The 19032-nt window shown below is 38.8% G+C and overlaps 2 protein-coding genes across 2 annotated transcripts in view; both read left to right on the top strand.

Moving 5' to 3' along the window:
• Nucleotides 1-13471, top strand: part of LOC113239293 (probable GPI-anchored adhesin-like protein PGA55) — a 168999-nt gene extending 155528 nt beyond the window's left edge. The window contains exons 4-5 of the mRNA XM_026476214.1: nucleotides 9895-9985; nucleotides 10255-13471. Of these exons, the coding sequence (XP_026331999.1) occupies nucleotides 9895-9985; nucleotides 10255-12954 (2791 nt within the window). The 3' untranslated portion in view covers nucleotides 12955-13471. The remainder of the gene's footprint in view (nucleotides 1-9894; nucleotides 9986-10254) is intronic.
• On the top strand, nucleotides 2167-7491 carry LOC113239637 (interferon regulatory factor 2-binding protein 1). The gene is made up of 4 exons (XM_026476700.1): nucleotides 2167-3071; nucleotides 5483-5722; nucleotides 6296-6534; nucleotides 6651-7491. Exons 1-4 carry the CDS (start codon nucleotides 2405-2407, stop codon nucleotides 6774-6776), a joined length of 1272 nt encoding a protein of 423 aa, XP_026332485.1. The 5' UTR covers nucleotides 2167-2404; the 3' UTR covers nucleotides 6777-7491.
• Nucleotides 13472-19032: the final 5561 nt, after the last annotated feature.

The raw sequence follows: 19032 nt of genomic DNA, 5'->3' as shown, positions 1-19032 counted from the left end.
GCACAGACAAAGGAAGCTGTCTAACGACATTATTTAGGAAAATCAATAACCCAACAAAATCCACAATTCCCGGGCGTGCCTAGACACCATCAACCAACTAATAACTTTCTCGCTCTCCAAACGATTAAAATGTAAATTCCTGTGTAGATACATTGAATAATAAAGATTATAAATACAGTAGTGGCCGGTAATCGCGTGCGTCTGTTGCAGCTAGTTACCTTCATGTAAATAAAGCTAATAATATTATGTACTATAAGCACACCTCGGAGCACGGTAAAGGGTGGTTGCGCAAGCGTACTGACACCACTCAATAGATTGATATAGACATCCGTCATACGCCGTGTAAACCATAACTTCATTTTCGAAGTCCACTATTATGTACATTTCAGGAAGCATTATATGGTGGCTGAAACTTGTGTAACATTAATCTATCTAAAATTTTACAAATGAAGTAAGATAAAAACTGGTTATTCTGTAATATGTAATTGTAATCGTAGACGTGTCACTTGCCACTTGCATTAGCTAGACTTTCTTAAAAAACAATGAAGAACGCGATACCCTTGATTAGATTAGACTATCATCGCTGGTGTCTACTATCGCAATTTTAATAATTTATAATTTCTAGCTATCGACGTCGACGAGTCAAATTACACACAAGTTACAGTTATTTGTTCATAGACATTGATACAGGCCCTAAAAATCAAATCGAATTATCGTTCCAACCGTGTCGAGTGTCTGACACTAAATTCAATTACTTGATTGCGTATTTCGACGCCTCATGCAAATTGTAAAAAGAAAACCTGAATTAACTACTTTTCAATGTTTGTTCGTTTAACCTAAACGGATTTTATTTTGATTGTCGGAATGGGAGGCCGAAAGTTAGTGTTTAAAATTCGTGACTAGTTCCAGTGTAAATTTAAAGTGCAAAAATTAAATACCTTCCTTCAAAAGTTCAACTAATTTCATCGATAAATCACAATATTAACGTTCTGTACCCAAATCCCCAATTTGTGACGAGTCAGATGTATGTCGGTGAATCCGTGCCCGGTGCGCGATCATCCGTTCGTCATCCGCGTTTACCTGGCCGCATAACTGTTCTATTCTCCGATCCTCGGTCACATACAAAAAGCGATGAGCCTTCATTATTATTAAAGCACAACAGAAACGAGCGGCAACATGGCAACGCGACGTTGCCGCGCCGCACGCTCGGCTGACTCGTCACGTGACGTCACGTCTCAAGATGGCCGCCGCACCGGTCGCATCCCCGCCCCTCTCCCGTCTTCCAACCGGATCCGTCCGTGGTTAATAATTTAGAATGCAGTCGTTCGAAAGGAAACCGAGCGAGAATAGATTGAAATTTAATGCAGCGACCACGTACACTATACGCGTTAACATTAATTGTTATTCTACAACAGCAGCTGTTTACTTTCGTTGAATAATACACACTTAGCGGAATCGGGGGCACTATGGAATGCGTGTCGACTGCCGAGCCAGTAATGATTCATTTCATCAATGACCCATCTATTACATACTAGCTCTTTATTATCGCAGCGATTAGTTCTAATTAACAACCGTTGCCAGTTTCAATTTACGAGAAGTTCTCTGATGTTTGTTTACCAGAGATCCCATTGACATAGCAGTATCTACCATTAATTTATGGCAAGTGTTGGCTCTACATTATTTTTTGCCCATTCCGAGGTTCACTTGAGATTAACTGCGTAATATCTCTCGAAATCTGATACACTTTGTACAGTTTTTTGCAGTCCTAGTTTCTGAGAATCGACTCACTCGAATATTTACAACTTTTTACTCTCTTCCAAGAATCGACAAGTATCATCGACGTAATCAACGTTACGTTCTGTAAATATGCGTTTTGTCGTCAAGTTTAACATTATTGTTATTTGCATCTAATGTTAAAGCAACTATCACTTCTACCATAAAGTTATTATTGAAATGGCATCTGCTGATAGCGATACAATCAAGGAGCGATGGTGCATTTAAGTAGACGTTATCGTACGATAAGCGTATTGATGGCGGAGCATCCGCGTCGGCTAACGGCCCGCGGGTGGTGCGGGGCGGTGGCCGTGGCTGTGGCGTCGCGCGTCGGGTGTCGCGGCGTGTCGTGCTGCGCGCGCTGACGTCACCGCTCGATAATGGCGGCCGCCGCCCCCCGCTGCCCGTCGTCGCTCCGCGCGCCGACCTCGGCTCAGTCTCTCGCCGATCCTCTTACGAGTTAGTGCTTTTCAATACCGTACTACCCGGCGTCCGCGGATCCGAATGTGAAATTGTGTTACTATACCATGGTTACAGTGTTTATTTTTGAGAGTTGGAAAAATCTGTGAAAATTTTTAAGCGCAACGAAGAAAGCCGATCTCTCCCGCTCCGTTCAACACCCGGCGGCGAGATGTCGGTGATGCAGAAGAGGCAGCACTGCTACTTGTGCGACTTGCCCCGCATGCCGTGGGCAATGTTACACGAGTTCTCGGAGGCGGTGTGCCGAGGATGCGTCAATTACGAGGGTGCCGATCGCATCGAGGTGGTCCTCGACACGGCGCGGCAGCTCAAGCGAGCCCACGGCTTCCAGGAAGGCCGCGGGCCTGCACACGCTAAGGGTGCCCACCGGGCTCCGCTTGAGGCTCATCAAAATGGAGTCGAGAGCGCGCCCAGGGGGCAGCCGGCGCCACCGGCTCATCACACTCCAACAGCAGGATTCACGTTACACCATGCTCGCCCGACTGCAACTGCAGGATTATTGACGGAATACAGCCGACGGGAGGATCACGAGGGCCGCCGCCTTGCACATTTGCCGACGCACCACCTGCCAACTCATGGCGGCGCAAGACTAGCACCCGGTTTGACGTTGAAGCGGCCGCTAGAGGACGACGATCATCAGAATCACCACGAACCCGCTAAGCGCCTTCTGGAAGAACACCCCCGGCCACCGCTAACCCGCGGCGACTCTTTGCCTGCCGTGTCTCTGGCTGCACCGTTCGCGCCCGACCGGGTTTTCAAGCAGGAAAAACACCCACTACGCACACCGTCGTTTGATGCCAGTTCGTTCAAAGCTAACGGTAAGTAACTTTTTGTAGTTATCATTTTAATGCAAATATAATGTCGATATTGCTGGAGGTATAGGAAAAAGTCAAATATCCAAATGTATCCATTGTAAATTTTTGCTTCTCAAAAACATTTGGGCTTAATAGTTCTCGTATGAATTTTGCATTGGCATTTGCGGTGTGAAGAGGATACGGTTTTTCAATTTTTGTTTCCGAGTACTGACATTTTCTAACTTATTCGCATCACAAAAATTAGTCTGGAGGTAGACATTTGCTTTCAATGAATTAATTCAAGTTAATGATTCTTAGATCAATTTTTATATTTTACCCCTAGGTAAAATTAGAATGTATTTGACAAAAAGAAAATGCAGATTTTACGCTAATGCTCTACGAATGAATGTACGACTAACCAACCACTGTCAATTATTCAGAATAACCGAACTTATCACATCTCCTTTTTTTCATTACGAATGCTTCAGATTACTTTATTATTAAATTTCATGACATGCTTACTTAACATCATTTCACGTTATTGTTTTATCAGACGCCTCGTACTTTTTGTATAAAAAATAAGATAATTATATTTCTTAATTTAAATAAAATGTAATTTATTTAAAGTAACAAATACAATTATCGTATTATAAAATTTGAACTCTGTTGTCCTGTTTGTAACCTTTGATATCGCGCCAGGAGTATTGTAATATATTGCATTTATTCCAACAGTGATAGTTTTTTATTCAACTTCCGGAAGATCTGCATATTTTGGTCGAGAATTCACATTTGCTCATTAAATTCTATAACAAATCCTCATACTGAAATAGCAAATGGAAAACCGAATGTAGTAGGTAGTAGTAATGTAATTGAGCAAGAATGTGGTGGAGCAACAGAAATTTCGCTGTTTACTAATAAACAAAGTAGGCTAATAATTTTAAAAATAGTGATTCGGCATAGTCACGAGAATTGAGTCTAGCGATAACGCGAGCGATAGCTGGCGCGGTAGGCGCGAACGTGTCCAAGCTGTAGAGGGGCGATGTGGTGGTTTTGCGCAAGCGGCCGCCACGGGATTCATATCTAGGTAGGTGCATTAACTCAGTCCATAAATACTAAACCGGTCCAACTGGTTGAGCGTTCTCGAAAGCGAGCCTGCGCTCGCGGCCTCTCGCACACAGGCGCGCTGCGTACCAACACCCACGTAATGTAAACGAATGTGAATGCAAGCACGACACGGCACTGGCAGCGGTACGGCAACGTCGCGTGACGACATTTTCGCTCGCGTACGTACGTATGTATGTAGGTAGGCCGGCGACGAGCGAAAAAATATAGCGCCTGCCTACGCTTGGCAGTGGCTCGACCACATTCCGTTGGCGTGTGTGTAGGGAGCGGGGCCGCCACGAGCCGCCGGCCAAAAAGGTCACCGCACGTGACGTCACCGCCACCATATGGGTGAGCCGACACCGCGACCATCACTCACGCCCTTTCGCAACACAGCTTAATTAATTTATGTACAGTGTTTACATACGTGCTAGGCACGATATTTCGAATAACTCCATTGTAACTTAACGCAACGCCTCTCAGCTTAATATAGAATTAAATGCAACAGTAAAAGTAGTAGAAGTCTTAATTTATTAGACGTGTCCGGGTAACATGACTCACTTTCTGCAAGGAAAACCTTTTTCAATTAGCCATCGAAAGACTTTGCATGTGTATATCTCCAAGTACCTACGTATAAAAAGTGCTGTTAAAAGTTTAGGGCAATTTAGCGGCGTTAAAAGATTTCATAAGTCATGAAGCGGCCCGGTTGAGTTGAATAGTGCAACAGCCAAACCCACATCGGAAGACGTTTGGCAACGTTGGTGCTATCGCTCACCGTCGTCTTCCCACGATACGATTCGTTGCACATTCGAATGTGCCGCCCGCTACCGCATCACTGTTAAGTTCCACATGTTACCCACCCATCTACCACAGGAATTGGCCCGCGCCTCCACGATCTCTGACCAGGCAATGACACATCGTGTCCTACGTAAGCGCGTATTAACACACAATGCTATATATAAGACATAATGTGCGTGTGTGAACTTGTGTTTACTATCTGCCGGTCCACCACAAACGATGTGTCATCCAACATTCAATGCGAGGTTTTTCGGGCAAATGAAATGTATTTGTTCCGCTGTGTCGTGTCGTCGAAAGCTACGACTTCGCGATCCAGCCATCTCGTGCCAGAAGTCATTAATGTGGTCGATCCAATATATCCGTTAAAATTTCGAGTAGGTAAACCTGTCATTTTCGTTTGTAACTTTGTAACTCTTCGAGGAAACTTTCAAGCGACATAATGTCTATAGATCTGCTTCCAGCAATACCCATTATTTATTGCGTTGTAGTTGACACAGTCCCACAATAAAAGTGCTCACTCCCTTTCCACCTTTCAGGTTACGGTAACAGCGCACCTCTCACGAATGGGTCTGCGGGATCTCCTCTGGGACGCACTGCAGGATCGCCGCCGGTGACTGGTGCAGGTGGTGCAGGTCCGTCTCCGATGGCAGCACTTATGTCCGTTGCGGACACACTGCCACCCGGTTCTCCACGCTCTGCCGGCGGTTCGCCACCGCAGGCGCCGCAGCAGCAGCGTTCCAACAGCCGCTCCAGCCAACATTCGCCCAACTCCTCAGGTAAGGAGCTTTGTGACCATTTCTGCCCTACAGTGGTGAATTCTTAACCGGATGTGAAGAATATCTCACGCCCGATTGTTTTCCGCGTCCGTGTTTTACCTGATGAGTTATTTGAATTTAGCTATCAAAGCCTGGTTATGGGTCATTCTAGTTCATAACTCGTAAATCATCTTCTTGCATATTCCATTACATTTTACTAAAACCTCACGCCATTTTTGTTCGACTGCAATAAATTATAAATGCCACTGTGATCCATCTTGGTGTTCATATACGATTTGTCCATTGAAACAGTGACACCATTGTAAGAGCGTGAAGTGTATATATATCCGATGGACCAGACTGCGGGCGTCCGATGGGCGCGCCGCTCGTCGCCAGTGCTCACGGCGTGGCGCCCGACGACCGCTAGATCCCATATCGTCCCATAGTCGGTTGACTTTTCTGTTGAGCTCGTGGCGCGTGGAAACAATCGGAAAGCGTTCGTCTTTAATTTGATACTAGTATAGGGTGTTTTCAAACCTGCCCGGAGCGCGGGTTAGTAGAGATCGCGAACTAATCGTGTGGTGGGTTGTGCAGGGTCTAACGGCGGGCGGCGGTCGTCGGGTTCGCGGCATGTATCGTCGACGACGTCGGTGTCGTCGACGGAAGCAGGCGAGGGTGGGGAAGCGGGCGCCGCGGCTGCGCCGCTACTCAAATGCACTCTCTGCCAAGAGCGGCTCGAAGACACGCACTTCGTGCAGTGCCCCTCCCAACCGCACCACAAGTTCTGCTTCCCCTGCTCCCGCGACTCCATCAAGAGACAGCAAGGATCTGAGGTGAGTGCATACCTTTTCTGCCTTTTGAACCCGATTCAGTATTTTGTTTAAGTCATAACTGCTCAAAACTGGAGATATAAATAGTGTCATTATGACAAATTTGATATATTTTGCAGGTTTACTGTCCGAGCGGTGAGAAATGCCCACTGGCGAACTCGACGGTCCCATGGGCGTTCATGCAGGGTGAGATCGCCACTATTCTGGGTGAGGAGTTCAAGCCGAAGAAGGAACGGGAGACCTAGGGCAGCGTGGCGATGCCCCGACTGTACCTCTTGTCACTGCCGCTGTAACGCGACAGTTAGTGCTCCTCCGCAGGAGGAGAAGCCGCGGCACGCGGCCGCAGGCGCCCAAGGGCGCGCGGCTCCGCGGCGGGCTGGCCTTAAAGGCCACATCAACCGATCACTTGTCTTGTATATAGCTCTGTATATAATCTTACTTTAGTTCGCTCTCCGATACTGTCAACTGTTCGGAGCAGGATATGCGCCGTATTCAGCGTGTTGGATTTGTAATTTTTTAATATTTATTGGAGACTCAGGGGAGTTATTTTAATTAGTGATTAATCGCGCGACAAGAATGGTGCAATATTCTGAATGTAGTACATATCCGTTTTCGACGAATTTTGGATTTGTCCTGTTGAAAATTTTCCGGGGGGTGGCGGTGGTGCAAGGAAGCGTCGCTTCCCGAGCGCGTCGATCTCGCGCGATGTGGGATTTATTCGGATGCCATTTTCTTAGTTACCTGTAGGTCCCGAACCATAGTGAACTTGGCATTTATTTATGTGATTCTTATACACTGTACAAGTATTACACAATATATAATGATCATGACATATTTAGTAGTCAGATGTACTGATTATATAAACGTAGATTTTCGGTATGCGGAGGTGGATAACTCCATGTACAAACCTTATTTCGGTGTATATGTGTATTTATTGTATACCGCAAAAGCGCAATAATCTTATTTTGTAACGAAGCGATTATTATATTCAGAGTGGCTCGAGTTCCGTTACTGTCTTGCATTCGATGACTAATTCGGCCTGTTAATGAAGTTCTCATTGATTTCTATTGGAAGGAATTCAAAATTGTAGTATTGGCGCCGATTCGCAGCGTGCGGTGGTCGGTGTTCACGTTTGAGTTGATTATTTTGTAAGGATAAGTTACGAGTTGCTGGGGGGCTCGGCCGCGGCGCTCGTCTCTGCTGCCCACAACCGGGATGACGAAGTGGAGAGCGGCGATGAGCGACCGGTCGCTGGGTAGGCTACAGTATTAGCAGGATGGCTTGCATACGAGGGCGTACCTAGTCATTTTATGAATTGTCAAATTGTCAGAACCGCGAACACGCGGCCGTTATAGGAACTCTTAAAACTCGCTGCTATATTTGTATAAAGTGAAGTAATTATCATTATAATTATCATTATATATGTCATAATATTAAACGATTCGTAGTGTATGTCAATTTCGAAGGCTATCAGATGACGGCCGCTGCTTGATTGGATTTCGCGTTGCATTTGAATTTATTTTCATCTTAGGGTTATGATTTTTTGTCTTTAGCCATGTGGATTTATGTTTAAAGTTGTGTGTCTGTGTTTAGTAATAAAATCTTACTTACTGATAATAAGTAAGTTTACATTTAAGGAAGTACAGCATTTGCCAGATTTCATTACTGATAGACACTAAACTGGAACCTCTCAAGTGGCTTATTAATTTTAATTTGCGTTTAACTGGTATGTTTTTCAGCTTTGTCCTCAAAATCCTATATCAAGACAGCATTGTCTTTAAACTTTTGCATATTAGTACATTCAATTAAATTGACATGTCCTTTATTTATTTTAGGTGATATTTGTGTACATATACGTACGTTGTACATATTTTATCTTTGTAAATAATTTAGGTAGCATGGAACAGCCCTCCTGTTCTCGGCTTTCCATCCAGTATTACTAAGGACTGTGAGCCTTTTAGACATTTATGTACATTTCCACAACTTTTTCAAGATGTACTTTCACTGAGTGTTGAAATTTATTAATCCATCAATTTTAGAAATGTTTTTTGTTTTTACGAACTTCGCCTATAGGGTGACACCCTATTTGTTATTTTACTTGTTTTTCGAAATAATTTCTTCAGAGATGTATGTGAATTGTTGTATTATTAATTACAAAATTTTGTAACAATATTTAAACAAACGTTACACGGTTAACGTTTCAAATTATCTAACTTATCGTCGTATTTCTGATAGATTCGAAATTGATTGTTAGTATTATAACAGTGGAACCACCCGCAAGGGTTTTGTCAACTATTACATTAGTTTCGCCAAAACTGGCAATGGTAATTTGTAAGCACAAAATGTGCATCTTGATTTATTTGATGTGTTAAATGTACGTTTGTTTCAATGTAGTTATTAAGTGTAACACGAATTGGTATTTGCAGCAGCGTTCGATATATGTAAATACATAATCTTGCTAGACTGGAAATTAAAAAGTTTGTGGATTTTTTTGGACGCTATAATGACATTTTCTAGATCTAATAACATCGAACTTTTGCTGCATTGATTCGACTTTTCAATTACTGGAATATAACAAAACAGCATCAAGGAAAATTCCTTGGTCCACTTTTTCATAGTGTAGATTTAACAGAAATGTATTTCAATTTTAGATGTTTTATATGTCGTAATATTTAGAATGATTTCACTCGCGTACATTTAACACGTCAGAGCGTTATAGTCCGCCTTTACACATAGGCTTGTTTGTAGATGTCGACCGTGAAGCGACACGAAAGATTTTGAGACTTGTCTCTTTCTTACTGTAAGCAGCAAGTGAAATGCTTCGATTAAGACGTTAATGTACATGTTGGTGAAATACAATTGATGTGATTTTGTAATATTGTCCATTTTATTTACCCTTACCCTTACTTTCCTGAAAATTAAGCTAAAGAAATATGACACGACAATACGCAACAGCTATTTCCTACTCCAGCAGAATAATGCTTATAATTGCCTAGTAACACGCGAAGTATTGAAAATCATGGGACGCATAATATTTTTTTGTAATCACCGGAATCAGAACATCGACATTATGGAGTTAATTTAAAAAAACTTTTATTTGGTTTATAAGCTAATGAAAGCGAAAACAATACCATTCAATATCAACGGTACGTAAACCTAAGATGTTTGCAAAAACCTAACATTCAGATTAATTTCAAAGTGCATTTAATTTGACACGACAATGTTATATGGAAATTATTTTATCACTGAGATACATATAGGGTAAAGGCATTCATGGAAAAATAATTTTTAATTTTGTGTTCATGCTTTTCTATTCCTTTTCAACAAATTAAATTAAAAAGTTTATTTTCCGTTGTTCAACAGAACGGAGTGGAACCATCGACATGCCGGAGCCACTATGCCTGACCAACAGATGAGGCCCAAATTATTTCCCTACCCAGTCGATCGATATTTGGTTAGTGGTACATGTAATATGCTTACTTTTATGATAATATTGATGACAATGATCTACATTTGGAATTGCTAGCAAAGATTTTAAAATTAGAAGTTTTGCTAAACGCTTTTCCGTAATTATGCCAGACTACATCTTGACCCTCATCGTGAATGACAATATTGTTTACAGCTTAGATCTCATAAATAAATTCTGTGTAATACTTTGGACTGGATCTGGACCAACTGGCAATAATTCATAATTCTAACATGGGTTTTTGTATACAATTCCAGGTTGAGAGCAGCAGCAAGATTGAAATGGTTAACATCATAGACGACGATGTATGGCATTCGGAGCCGGCACTAAGGCCCGAAGACGAAATCATATTGCGAAAGTTGCATGATATGCTGCAATCAACTGCGGACGACCTGAAGCTACTTTCTGGGGAACTGTCAAAATTCCACGAACCCCGAGTACAACTTAAAACACAACCGATGCCGCTTGATGAAGAATTTAATGAAAAAGTTCACATAGAAGAACTTGTTAACGCAAAATTTCATGGTTACAAAATAGTAGATAAACCTGTTGGCCCACCAACATTTCAAACATCAGACGAAAGTAAGCCTATTGCTCTTAATTTAGCAAAATCAGCACCTAGCAGTTTAACTCAACCTAATTTCGATGCTCGGGTTATAGAACCGAAAAAGAAGCCAGTAATATATAGAAATTTAAGTCTGACCCGTCCTAAACTAATAGCAATAGACGAAAAGGTCGAAGATAGTACAAAAAATAAGAAACACATTAATAAAGCTAGAAGTAAACCGTCAATAGTTTATAACGAATTTATCTATACACATATAGAACCAGAAACGACTATTTCTACACCTCAAATGAAATTCACAATACAAGATATGCCAAGGATAAATATAAGAAGGGAATTAAGAGAACAAAAAGTTCTACAATTAGATATTATTCCTGATAGTAAGGAAGTCAAAGAAATTTCCTCAAATAGAAGTAACGTAGCTGTTGTTTCTATGGCGCATAATACTGTCTCCAAACCAAAATTTAAAACCCTTACATCTGTATCCAACGTGGCAATTAACCGTCCGCAACCAAGTTGTGCCACCAAACAGCCTGCCCGTAAAATTACCAAAATGTCAACTTGCGATAGCAGTGGCTCAACCAACAATATTAGCTCAGATACTTTACACAATCTTAGAACTCAAAAACGTATTAAGGCTGTAATAAGATCTTCTCCTAAAAATTCGTCTCGCACAGACCGCAAGAAAACCAAAAAGACAATTGTTAATAAAAAGGAAACATATTTGATCGCTGACGAATGGACAAATAAATTAAACGCCGTCTATGGCCAACCTTCAACATCAAAAAATAGCAGAACTGCTTACAAATCTAAAGTAAAGAATGAGCCCCCGAAAAAAACCCACATATCTCCTCGTGCACCTGTAATGCAAAGGAAACTTTTAAATAACTCGGAATATATTCCATATTCTCAATTGACGCTCGGTGGTGTCAGAGTAAGCGATATTGAGAGGGAAATATCAAATATTCCCAACACAAACGATGTAACTTTAGGTCCTTTACTAGACAAAATATTGAGTAGCCAAGAAAACAGTCCTAGAAAATGTCAACAGAAACAGAAAAACAAAAAGATAATATTTACTACATCCGATGAGAATTTATTAGAAGAAGTTTTGGATATACAAAGAACAGTGTCCAAAACTATTGCTAAAACCGTTGACGTGGTTAAAACACAAGAAACCTCTCCTGATGCATCTAAAGAATACAAGGAAAGCGATGCAAAAGACAGTTACGCTGATGATTTTGAAGAAGATAACTCTGAAAATACAGAGCTGCAGGATAGTAAATCTCTATCAAATAAATCAAAATCCGAAACAAAATCCAATAAGACTAGTAATGATACCAGTGATTCTGATGTTGATGATGAAGATGTTAACGCTAATAAACGTACTACAAGTAATTCAAAATCCAACATACATGACAAAATTTATACAAAAGTATCAAATCTATCCTTTAAAAACTCCGTTGATGTATTCGAGTTCGTTCACTTGGTTGCTACACAAGAGATTGCAACACAAAGCAATACCACTCAGAAAATATCACTCAAGGAAACCCAAACATCGCCCAGAAATGACAAGCAAACTATGCAATCGATACATAATGATTTATGGCCTTCAGTTGACCCAAATGGAGAAGTTGAGAAAATGTTTAAGTTGGAGAAAGAGTTTATAAAGAAACTTATCCTAGATGAGTATGGCGACATACTTGAAAAGAACATTACTAAGCCGTCGACGTCAAAAGATGTGGGGGAAGAAAATAAAGAAAGGAACGTAGGTGCTTCTCAGAAAAATACGCAGACTTCTCCCGCGCATGTGAAAAGCGTAATGACATCACCCACTAGAACCAAAACAAGAACTACCTCGCCATTTTTATCGGTGACAGTTGACCACCAAACGAGCCCTATGATAATAGTTACTAACGAACAAGAGCTGACAGTAGAATTAGATAACGATGAAGAAGGCATATCAGTTAATTTATCTTCCCCGAGATTCAATTTACGATTGCCGCAAACATCTCGAGAAATTTTATCTAACCTGGAAGAAAGTAGTGTACCAGCCAAAGACGAACAAAAAGATAAGTCAATTAAATCTAAAACTTTCATGAAATGTAATAGTGTAAGCAGTTCGAGTTCAATAGATGGGTATAATTCGTCAGAAATTAGTAGTTTAGGTGAGGTGAATTTAAAACTTAAAAGGAAACAAAAGAAAAGAGTTGCAACAATATCAGAATCTGACTCTACATCAACAATATCAAAAGATAGTTCTGATTTAAATTCTACATGTATCTTACCACTTAGAAGTGAAGGAGAAATGAGTATAGGACAGGTTGGCCGGAAAGCGATTAACAAACCTACTAAAAGTGAAGGTGAGATAAGCTTAGGGCGTTCAAAATGACATACAGACAAAATGTGCTTGGTGTTCTTGGTGTATCTGTTAATGGTATTGTGTAAGCAATTGTTATCTTAGTCAGAATAATTTCTTTGGATTAGTTTCCTTTATCTTTATTTGCATCTTTTTCATTTTCACTCAACCATGTTTAATTAGTAATACATGTCCAATTCATAGGAGTTTTGCTTGTACTGCTATCATCTGAAATATTTAAGTTCAGTATTGATGCTATGAAGGTATCAGTAGTTTATATTGGTGTGTACGTTATTAATTAATTAACAGTGATTCGTTTTTTTTTTCAAGTACCTGCCTATACCATAGATATAGAAAACTTTCCCAATCGATAATTTTGTATTGCCTTTTGAAATTTTTTAGGCAGGTGTGTGTTTAAGTACTTTCAAATATATTTCTCATGACTAGTTTTTGAGTAAGTTTTAACATAATTAATAAGCACAGGACTATCTTTATAATTATAGTGAATGATGACAAGCATCCAAATTATTAATGTTATTTAGAAAATATTATGCATAATATCTATGATGTTATTGTTTGCTGTTCGTTGTTCACCTCAAGTACAAATTGGTTTTTGCTAGTTTGTGATATGTAATTGTTAATATTAAAGTAATTAATTAATGATATAATGTTAATAAGTTTATTTTTTTACGCCATTTTAGCTGTAAATTTGTATTGAAATAAGCTGAATGAAATTGACTGAAATAAATTTAATTATTTCGGAGTAACGTCAAGGAACTTTTATTTCATATATTCTGCGGATGGACAAGAGGCACTTATAAAAAGTATAGTGATGCATTCATGTTTTAAAAAAATATTTTCTTAGTAGATTGGTTTGCAGCTATTAACCCACTCCTTGTTACACATAGTAGGTCAATGGTCGCAAACACGTCACAAACAAAGAATATTAGGTGGTACCTAAACAAACCTTTTTTTAAAACTTTCAGACTTAGGGTCGTATTCTAGAACTCTACTCAATGCTCAAGTCAGGATTGCAATGGAAACACAAGCACTGGAAATACGACCGTAATGGCAGGTACTTGAGTATGATTTCGAGTGCTTTAAACCATACTCAAATCCTGACTTGAGCATTGAGTAGAGTTCTAGAATACGACCCTTCAATATATACATAAGTTCATAAGTCTTCGTATTGTGCAGTAAAGATTTAGAGGATGGATATATATATATATATATATATATAATCTATGCTTCGAGCTTAGACTATGAAAACCATGTATGTATCTCTTATACTATGGAAAAAATAAAGAAAGGAATAAATAAAGGCGGTTTCCATAGAATAAGATGTATCGCGTTTCAAAATTTCATTATTGTAATTTTTTCCATCATCTAAGACTTTAATAACTTTCCCCGTTTTAAAAACAAGTCAAAACACTTTGTAAGCGCTAACCGCGAAAAGCCAAGAAAGAAAGAAAAAGAAAAATATGTAACGTGTCTATGACTATGACAGTGTTGCCAGGTCTACTGTTTTTCCAGTAGATCTACTGTTTTTGGACTACATCTACTGTTGTACTGTTATTTTAGGAGTTTTCAAATTTTTCACTTTTCACAACTATTCTTTGCTTTTTATATTTTGTACCTCTCGGAACATATTGAACATTTGTCGGAGTTTTTGCAAAACTTTACAATGTGGTCAGATCGTAGAATCGTCCTTTCATTTTTTTTTTGGTATTTCGGCTATTATTTATGATATTTGATATTTGTGAATCACGAGTCTAGAAAATGCAGGGAAGAATCATCTATGATAGTAGAGGGAGAATTGGGTAGAGGGGCTCTGTAAATAAGAAAAACCGTATAAGCGTATAATACGGAACGAAAAATTCCCAACCTAACGTTTCACACGTAAGTTTTAATTTTTCATCAATGAATTTTCTTGTATGAATTACTAGTGAAATACTCTTACAAGCCTGGAATATTACGATTTCTTGTATTTTAGATGATATTTAAAGTGTTTTTCCTGATTAAACTTTTTGCTTGCATCGTATAAGCCTCCTAAAATAAAGAGAATATTTACTTTTGTCAAATATGTCCATCTCGCTTCTACCAGCAGTGGTTATGATACGCGAGAAAAAGAGATCAAATAAATAACGTATAAATTAAATTAGACAGGCTTTAGCTGATTTTAGGGATACCGTGCTTTTGCCACTATCTTTTCCCCAATTTATGGGTCACTTTAAATATTGTATTTTTTTACTTTTCAATACTTTTGCAGTATTCTTTTTCCAACGCTTGTTATTTTGCTACCTTACATGTGGATTAACTGATTTCAAATAAATATTTGTCAGTTGGTTTTAAGTATGTGACGATGTGACCTCCTTACATCGCCATCCCACCTTTTTGTATCGTTTCTGGCCATTCGTAACGTATCGTTTTTTTCTTCTACTCATACTTAAATTTAAAAATTTCAATTGTTCCATCTTCCTTCGCTTTCTCATTTTGTTTCGTACCACGGTCACTCCCCGCCCAACCGCGGTAGCAAACACGTCTATCTACTCGTCTTATTTTTGAACCGTTTACCACTTACTAAAATCAATTTTTTATTCTTTACCAAGTTATAATACACGGAACATAACAATGTCAGAAATTTGCTGCGATTGTTTTTCGACCAAATATGAAGCCATGAACCCGGATGTAATGGTGCCGCCATTCAAACCCTGGCTATTACACGAATATGAAGACGTACATTATACAGACGCCAGTAAAAAAGTAATAATTTGTCATAATTGTTTTATTTGGTTACTAAAATTCAACCAAGCTAAATGTGGTCTGGCGGATTCTCCCTCCTTAGACTCGGCAGATTTCATCATTACCATGAACCCATTTATACGTCCCACTGCTGGGCACGGGTCTCCTCTCAGGCGAGTGCTTAGGCGACAGTCCACCACACTGGCCCAATGAGGGTTGGGGACTGCACACGTTTTCCGAAGACTTAAAACCTTCTTCAACGTTTCATCACGATGTTTTCCTTCACCGAAAAGCTGATGATAAATTTCAAATTAAATTTCGCACAAATTCCTAGAAACTCAGAGGTGCGAGTCTGAATTCGAACCCACGACCCTCTGCTTGAGAGGTAGTTTGACCTACTACCATTAGGCTCGACTCACAATGGCGCAGAGTCGAAGCGTCGCGACGCGTCATGTTTAGTTATCGCGTAAACATACAAAAAACATACAGATATATTGAGAACCTCCTTTTAAGTCGATTAAAATACAATTTTTATTGTCAGATACCAACATCGTAAGATAACATCATAAACATTACGTGACAATGTTTAAAGAAAATCAATTAAAAGTGTTTCAAACAACGTAAGTTCGGCATCTACTGTTTTTTCCTCAATCTACTGTTTTTTCGGTGCAATATCTTCCGTTTTTTTCCAGATTTGACCTGGCAACACTGATCTGCAATCTCCCTTCCACGGTCTGGAGCTCTAATTTGTGGTATCAAAGCTTAATAATTTCTGTGTTGTATAGGCTTAGAGGATGGAAAAAATAAAGGAAATAGGTCGGTAGGTAGTTTAGGTCGTAAGGATTATGTCCCGTGTTGTCAGCAGCGTTGCCAATTTGTGGGGAATTCCCCAAATTGCGGGGAATTTCAACTAAATTGGGGATTTTGTGGGGATTAGCGCTATGTGGGGAAAATGTGGGGATTCTAACATTTTGTTATCAATTGCTGATGCATCGCTAGTTTGATCGTTACTGTTAGAAACACTGTGATGGACTATATCGACGTGTTTTTCAACATCGCTCATCCCTCGTAATTAACAACTTTTATAATTTAATTTTTTATTATTAATTTAACAAGCAGCTTAAATGGAATTATTATCAGAGCATTTGGTTCTGAATTGTGAAATTACCAGTTGGTGCGTGTTGAGTTCGCGACTCTTTCTGTCGCTTAGGCCGATCCCCGGTATGAAGCAAAACGAAATCAGCTATTGATAAACAAAGCCGAGCAGTTGGTACTTCCACACCACAATTTACCACTCGTCAACTTTAAATATTAAAAATAGGTCGACGAAAGTGATTGATTATTTCTAATATTAACATAGTGTCATCAAATGCACAACAAATAATCAATTTACCTAATTTTGTAAGGCAAAGAAAAATGTTTTTTTTCCCAAGACTGATTAATGTTGAATCTAATTAAAATAAATAAACGGCATCTAATTTTATAATTAGTTTTACATGTTACATTCTGCTTTGATTTTTGGGGAGTTTGAACAATTGGCAACGCTGGTTGTCAGATCTACTGATTTATCAGTAGGTCTACTTTTCTGGGCCGACATCTACTATTATGCTGATAATTATCGAAAATCGACTGTTAAAATCATGCCTTAAACAGATGTCTGACCAAATTTCATAATTCAATGTACCACAAGGACTCAGACGGTGATTAACCAATATGTGCATGAGCTATGTTTCTCACTTCTAATAATTCTAACACTTTTACTAATTTCAATCTCAGATTACAAAACACAGGCAGATACAAAGCAAATACAAATTCAAAAGCGAATACAATACAAACTCGCGTCAGCACTAAGCTCAGCGTCGCACTGTTTGCACGTCACGAGTGATTAGTTATTTTATGTTTAAAAATGCCGACTTTTGTTAAACATTGTCAAAGTTGTGTCCAAAAACAAAAATGGATGGATGGAATATCTATTCACAGGGAACTATTGTTAATTTAACTATTCTATAATTTGTTTATCCCACATTTTTTGAGATTCATTCGGAACACAAAACCTCGACATAAATTCGTGTTATGTTGCCAGTTTATGGCGAAATAAGTTTCATTTCAAATTATGTAAATATTATAGGAGTATCGAATAATTTATACTTTTGTATAGAAATTAAATAATGAATGCATATACACACAGAATGGTCGAATTACAGCAATCCAAAATTGTTTTTGAGGTAACTCAGAACTAAATTATTCTCAAACCAATCTCTAATCGCCATAATGTGACTATGTAAAAGAAAATGTTCAAAAACAGTTAAAATTTTAACCCTATAGACACAGAGAACTTTCATTGTTATGTGCTCAAGACACACACAAACAGAGTGATTTTGTAAGAAAACGTCAATAAAATAAAAAAATGATTATAATGTATGCACATGACCTCGTGAGTTTCGTTGGGAAACAAACAATTTTTGTCAAATTAGAACACAATCATCAATGCTATGGAATTGATCAGAAAGTTAATTCAATAAAAATTTTAATAGAAAACTATTTGATGGTGAGATGCGCTACATATCAAAATTAGAAACGAATGTTCAATGTGTAGACGCGAAACGGTAGTATTATAAAAATTGTGTACAAAGTAAAGGTTATTAGGATATTGAGTAACTGTGATTGTAATACATATTTTGACCTATCAAAGTTTTCCAATTTAAAATATCTTAATAAAATATTCTTTCCTTTGTGTGATGTAAATCAAGTAATAACATTTAAGTATTAACTTTTTTTCTTTGATTGATTGATTTCCAGTATGTAACAGTATTATAGAAAGCAACAGAAAAAGACACGGGAGTTTTTTCGCAGAATCTGACAACCTTACACGCACACAAATGCGCATGTCCCTTCAGTGCCCCTCCTAGTTGTCACGCACACAATAAATGAAAAGTGGCTTCACTTCGTTTGTGACGTATGCACCATCTGCCTATTGTTTTGTAATCTGAGATTTCATCATTTTATTTTCTAATTTTACTTATTTCGTCGTGGACTTGTTTTTTACAAGATAGTTCTTGTTAGTTGTAAGTCGTAAGGTCAATGTCTTAAGAAAGTTAATTAAAAGTGTTCGAAGGTAAATTTAGCATCTACTGTTTTTTTTTTCATCAATCTACTGTTTTTTGCTTTCAATATCTTCCGACTTTTCAGATTTGACCTGGCAACACTGCTTATGTCAAATGTCGATTCTGTGAAGTTTGTGGTCTGGTCGATTGCTTTTTTATTTTGTCCATGGTTTGTGTCATCTACAGAAATTACTCGTTTTTGAAGTTTTTTGTAAACAATAGTAATATAGTCATCAATTCTCAAACGATTGTGGTTGAGGATAGA

Source organism: Hyposmocoma kahamanoa, unplaced genomic scaffold, assembly GCF_003589595.1.
Source record: "Hyposmocoma kahamanoa isolate Upper Pololo Valley unplaced genomic scaffold, ASM358959v1 114, whole genome shotgun sequence".
Classification (NCBI taxonomy): Eukaryota; Metazoa; Arthropoda; class Insecta; order Lepidoptera; family Cosmopterigidae; genus Hyposmocoma; species Hyposmocoma kahamanoa.
This window is presented reverse-complemented; position numbering and strand designations above follow the sequence as displayed.

What these genes read in the sequence shown, in the direction of transcription:
- LOC113239637 (XM_026476700.1), top strand. Translation starts at nt 2,405, where the DNA reads ATGTCGGTGATGCAGAAGAGGCAGCACTGCTACTTGTGCGACTTGCCC. An exon ending in CAGTTCGTTCAAAGCTAACG is followed by an intron (nt 3,072 to 5,482) that starts GTAAGTAACTTT and finishes TCCACCTTTCAG; the next exon opens with GTTACGGTAACAGCGCACCT. An exon ending in AGAGACAGCAAGGATCTGAG is followed by an intron (nt 6,535 to 6,650) that starts GTGAGTGCATAC and finishes TATATTTTGCAG; the next exon opens with GTTTACTGTCCGAGCGGTGA.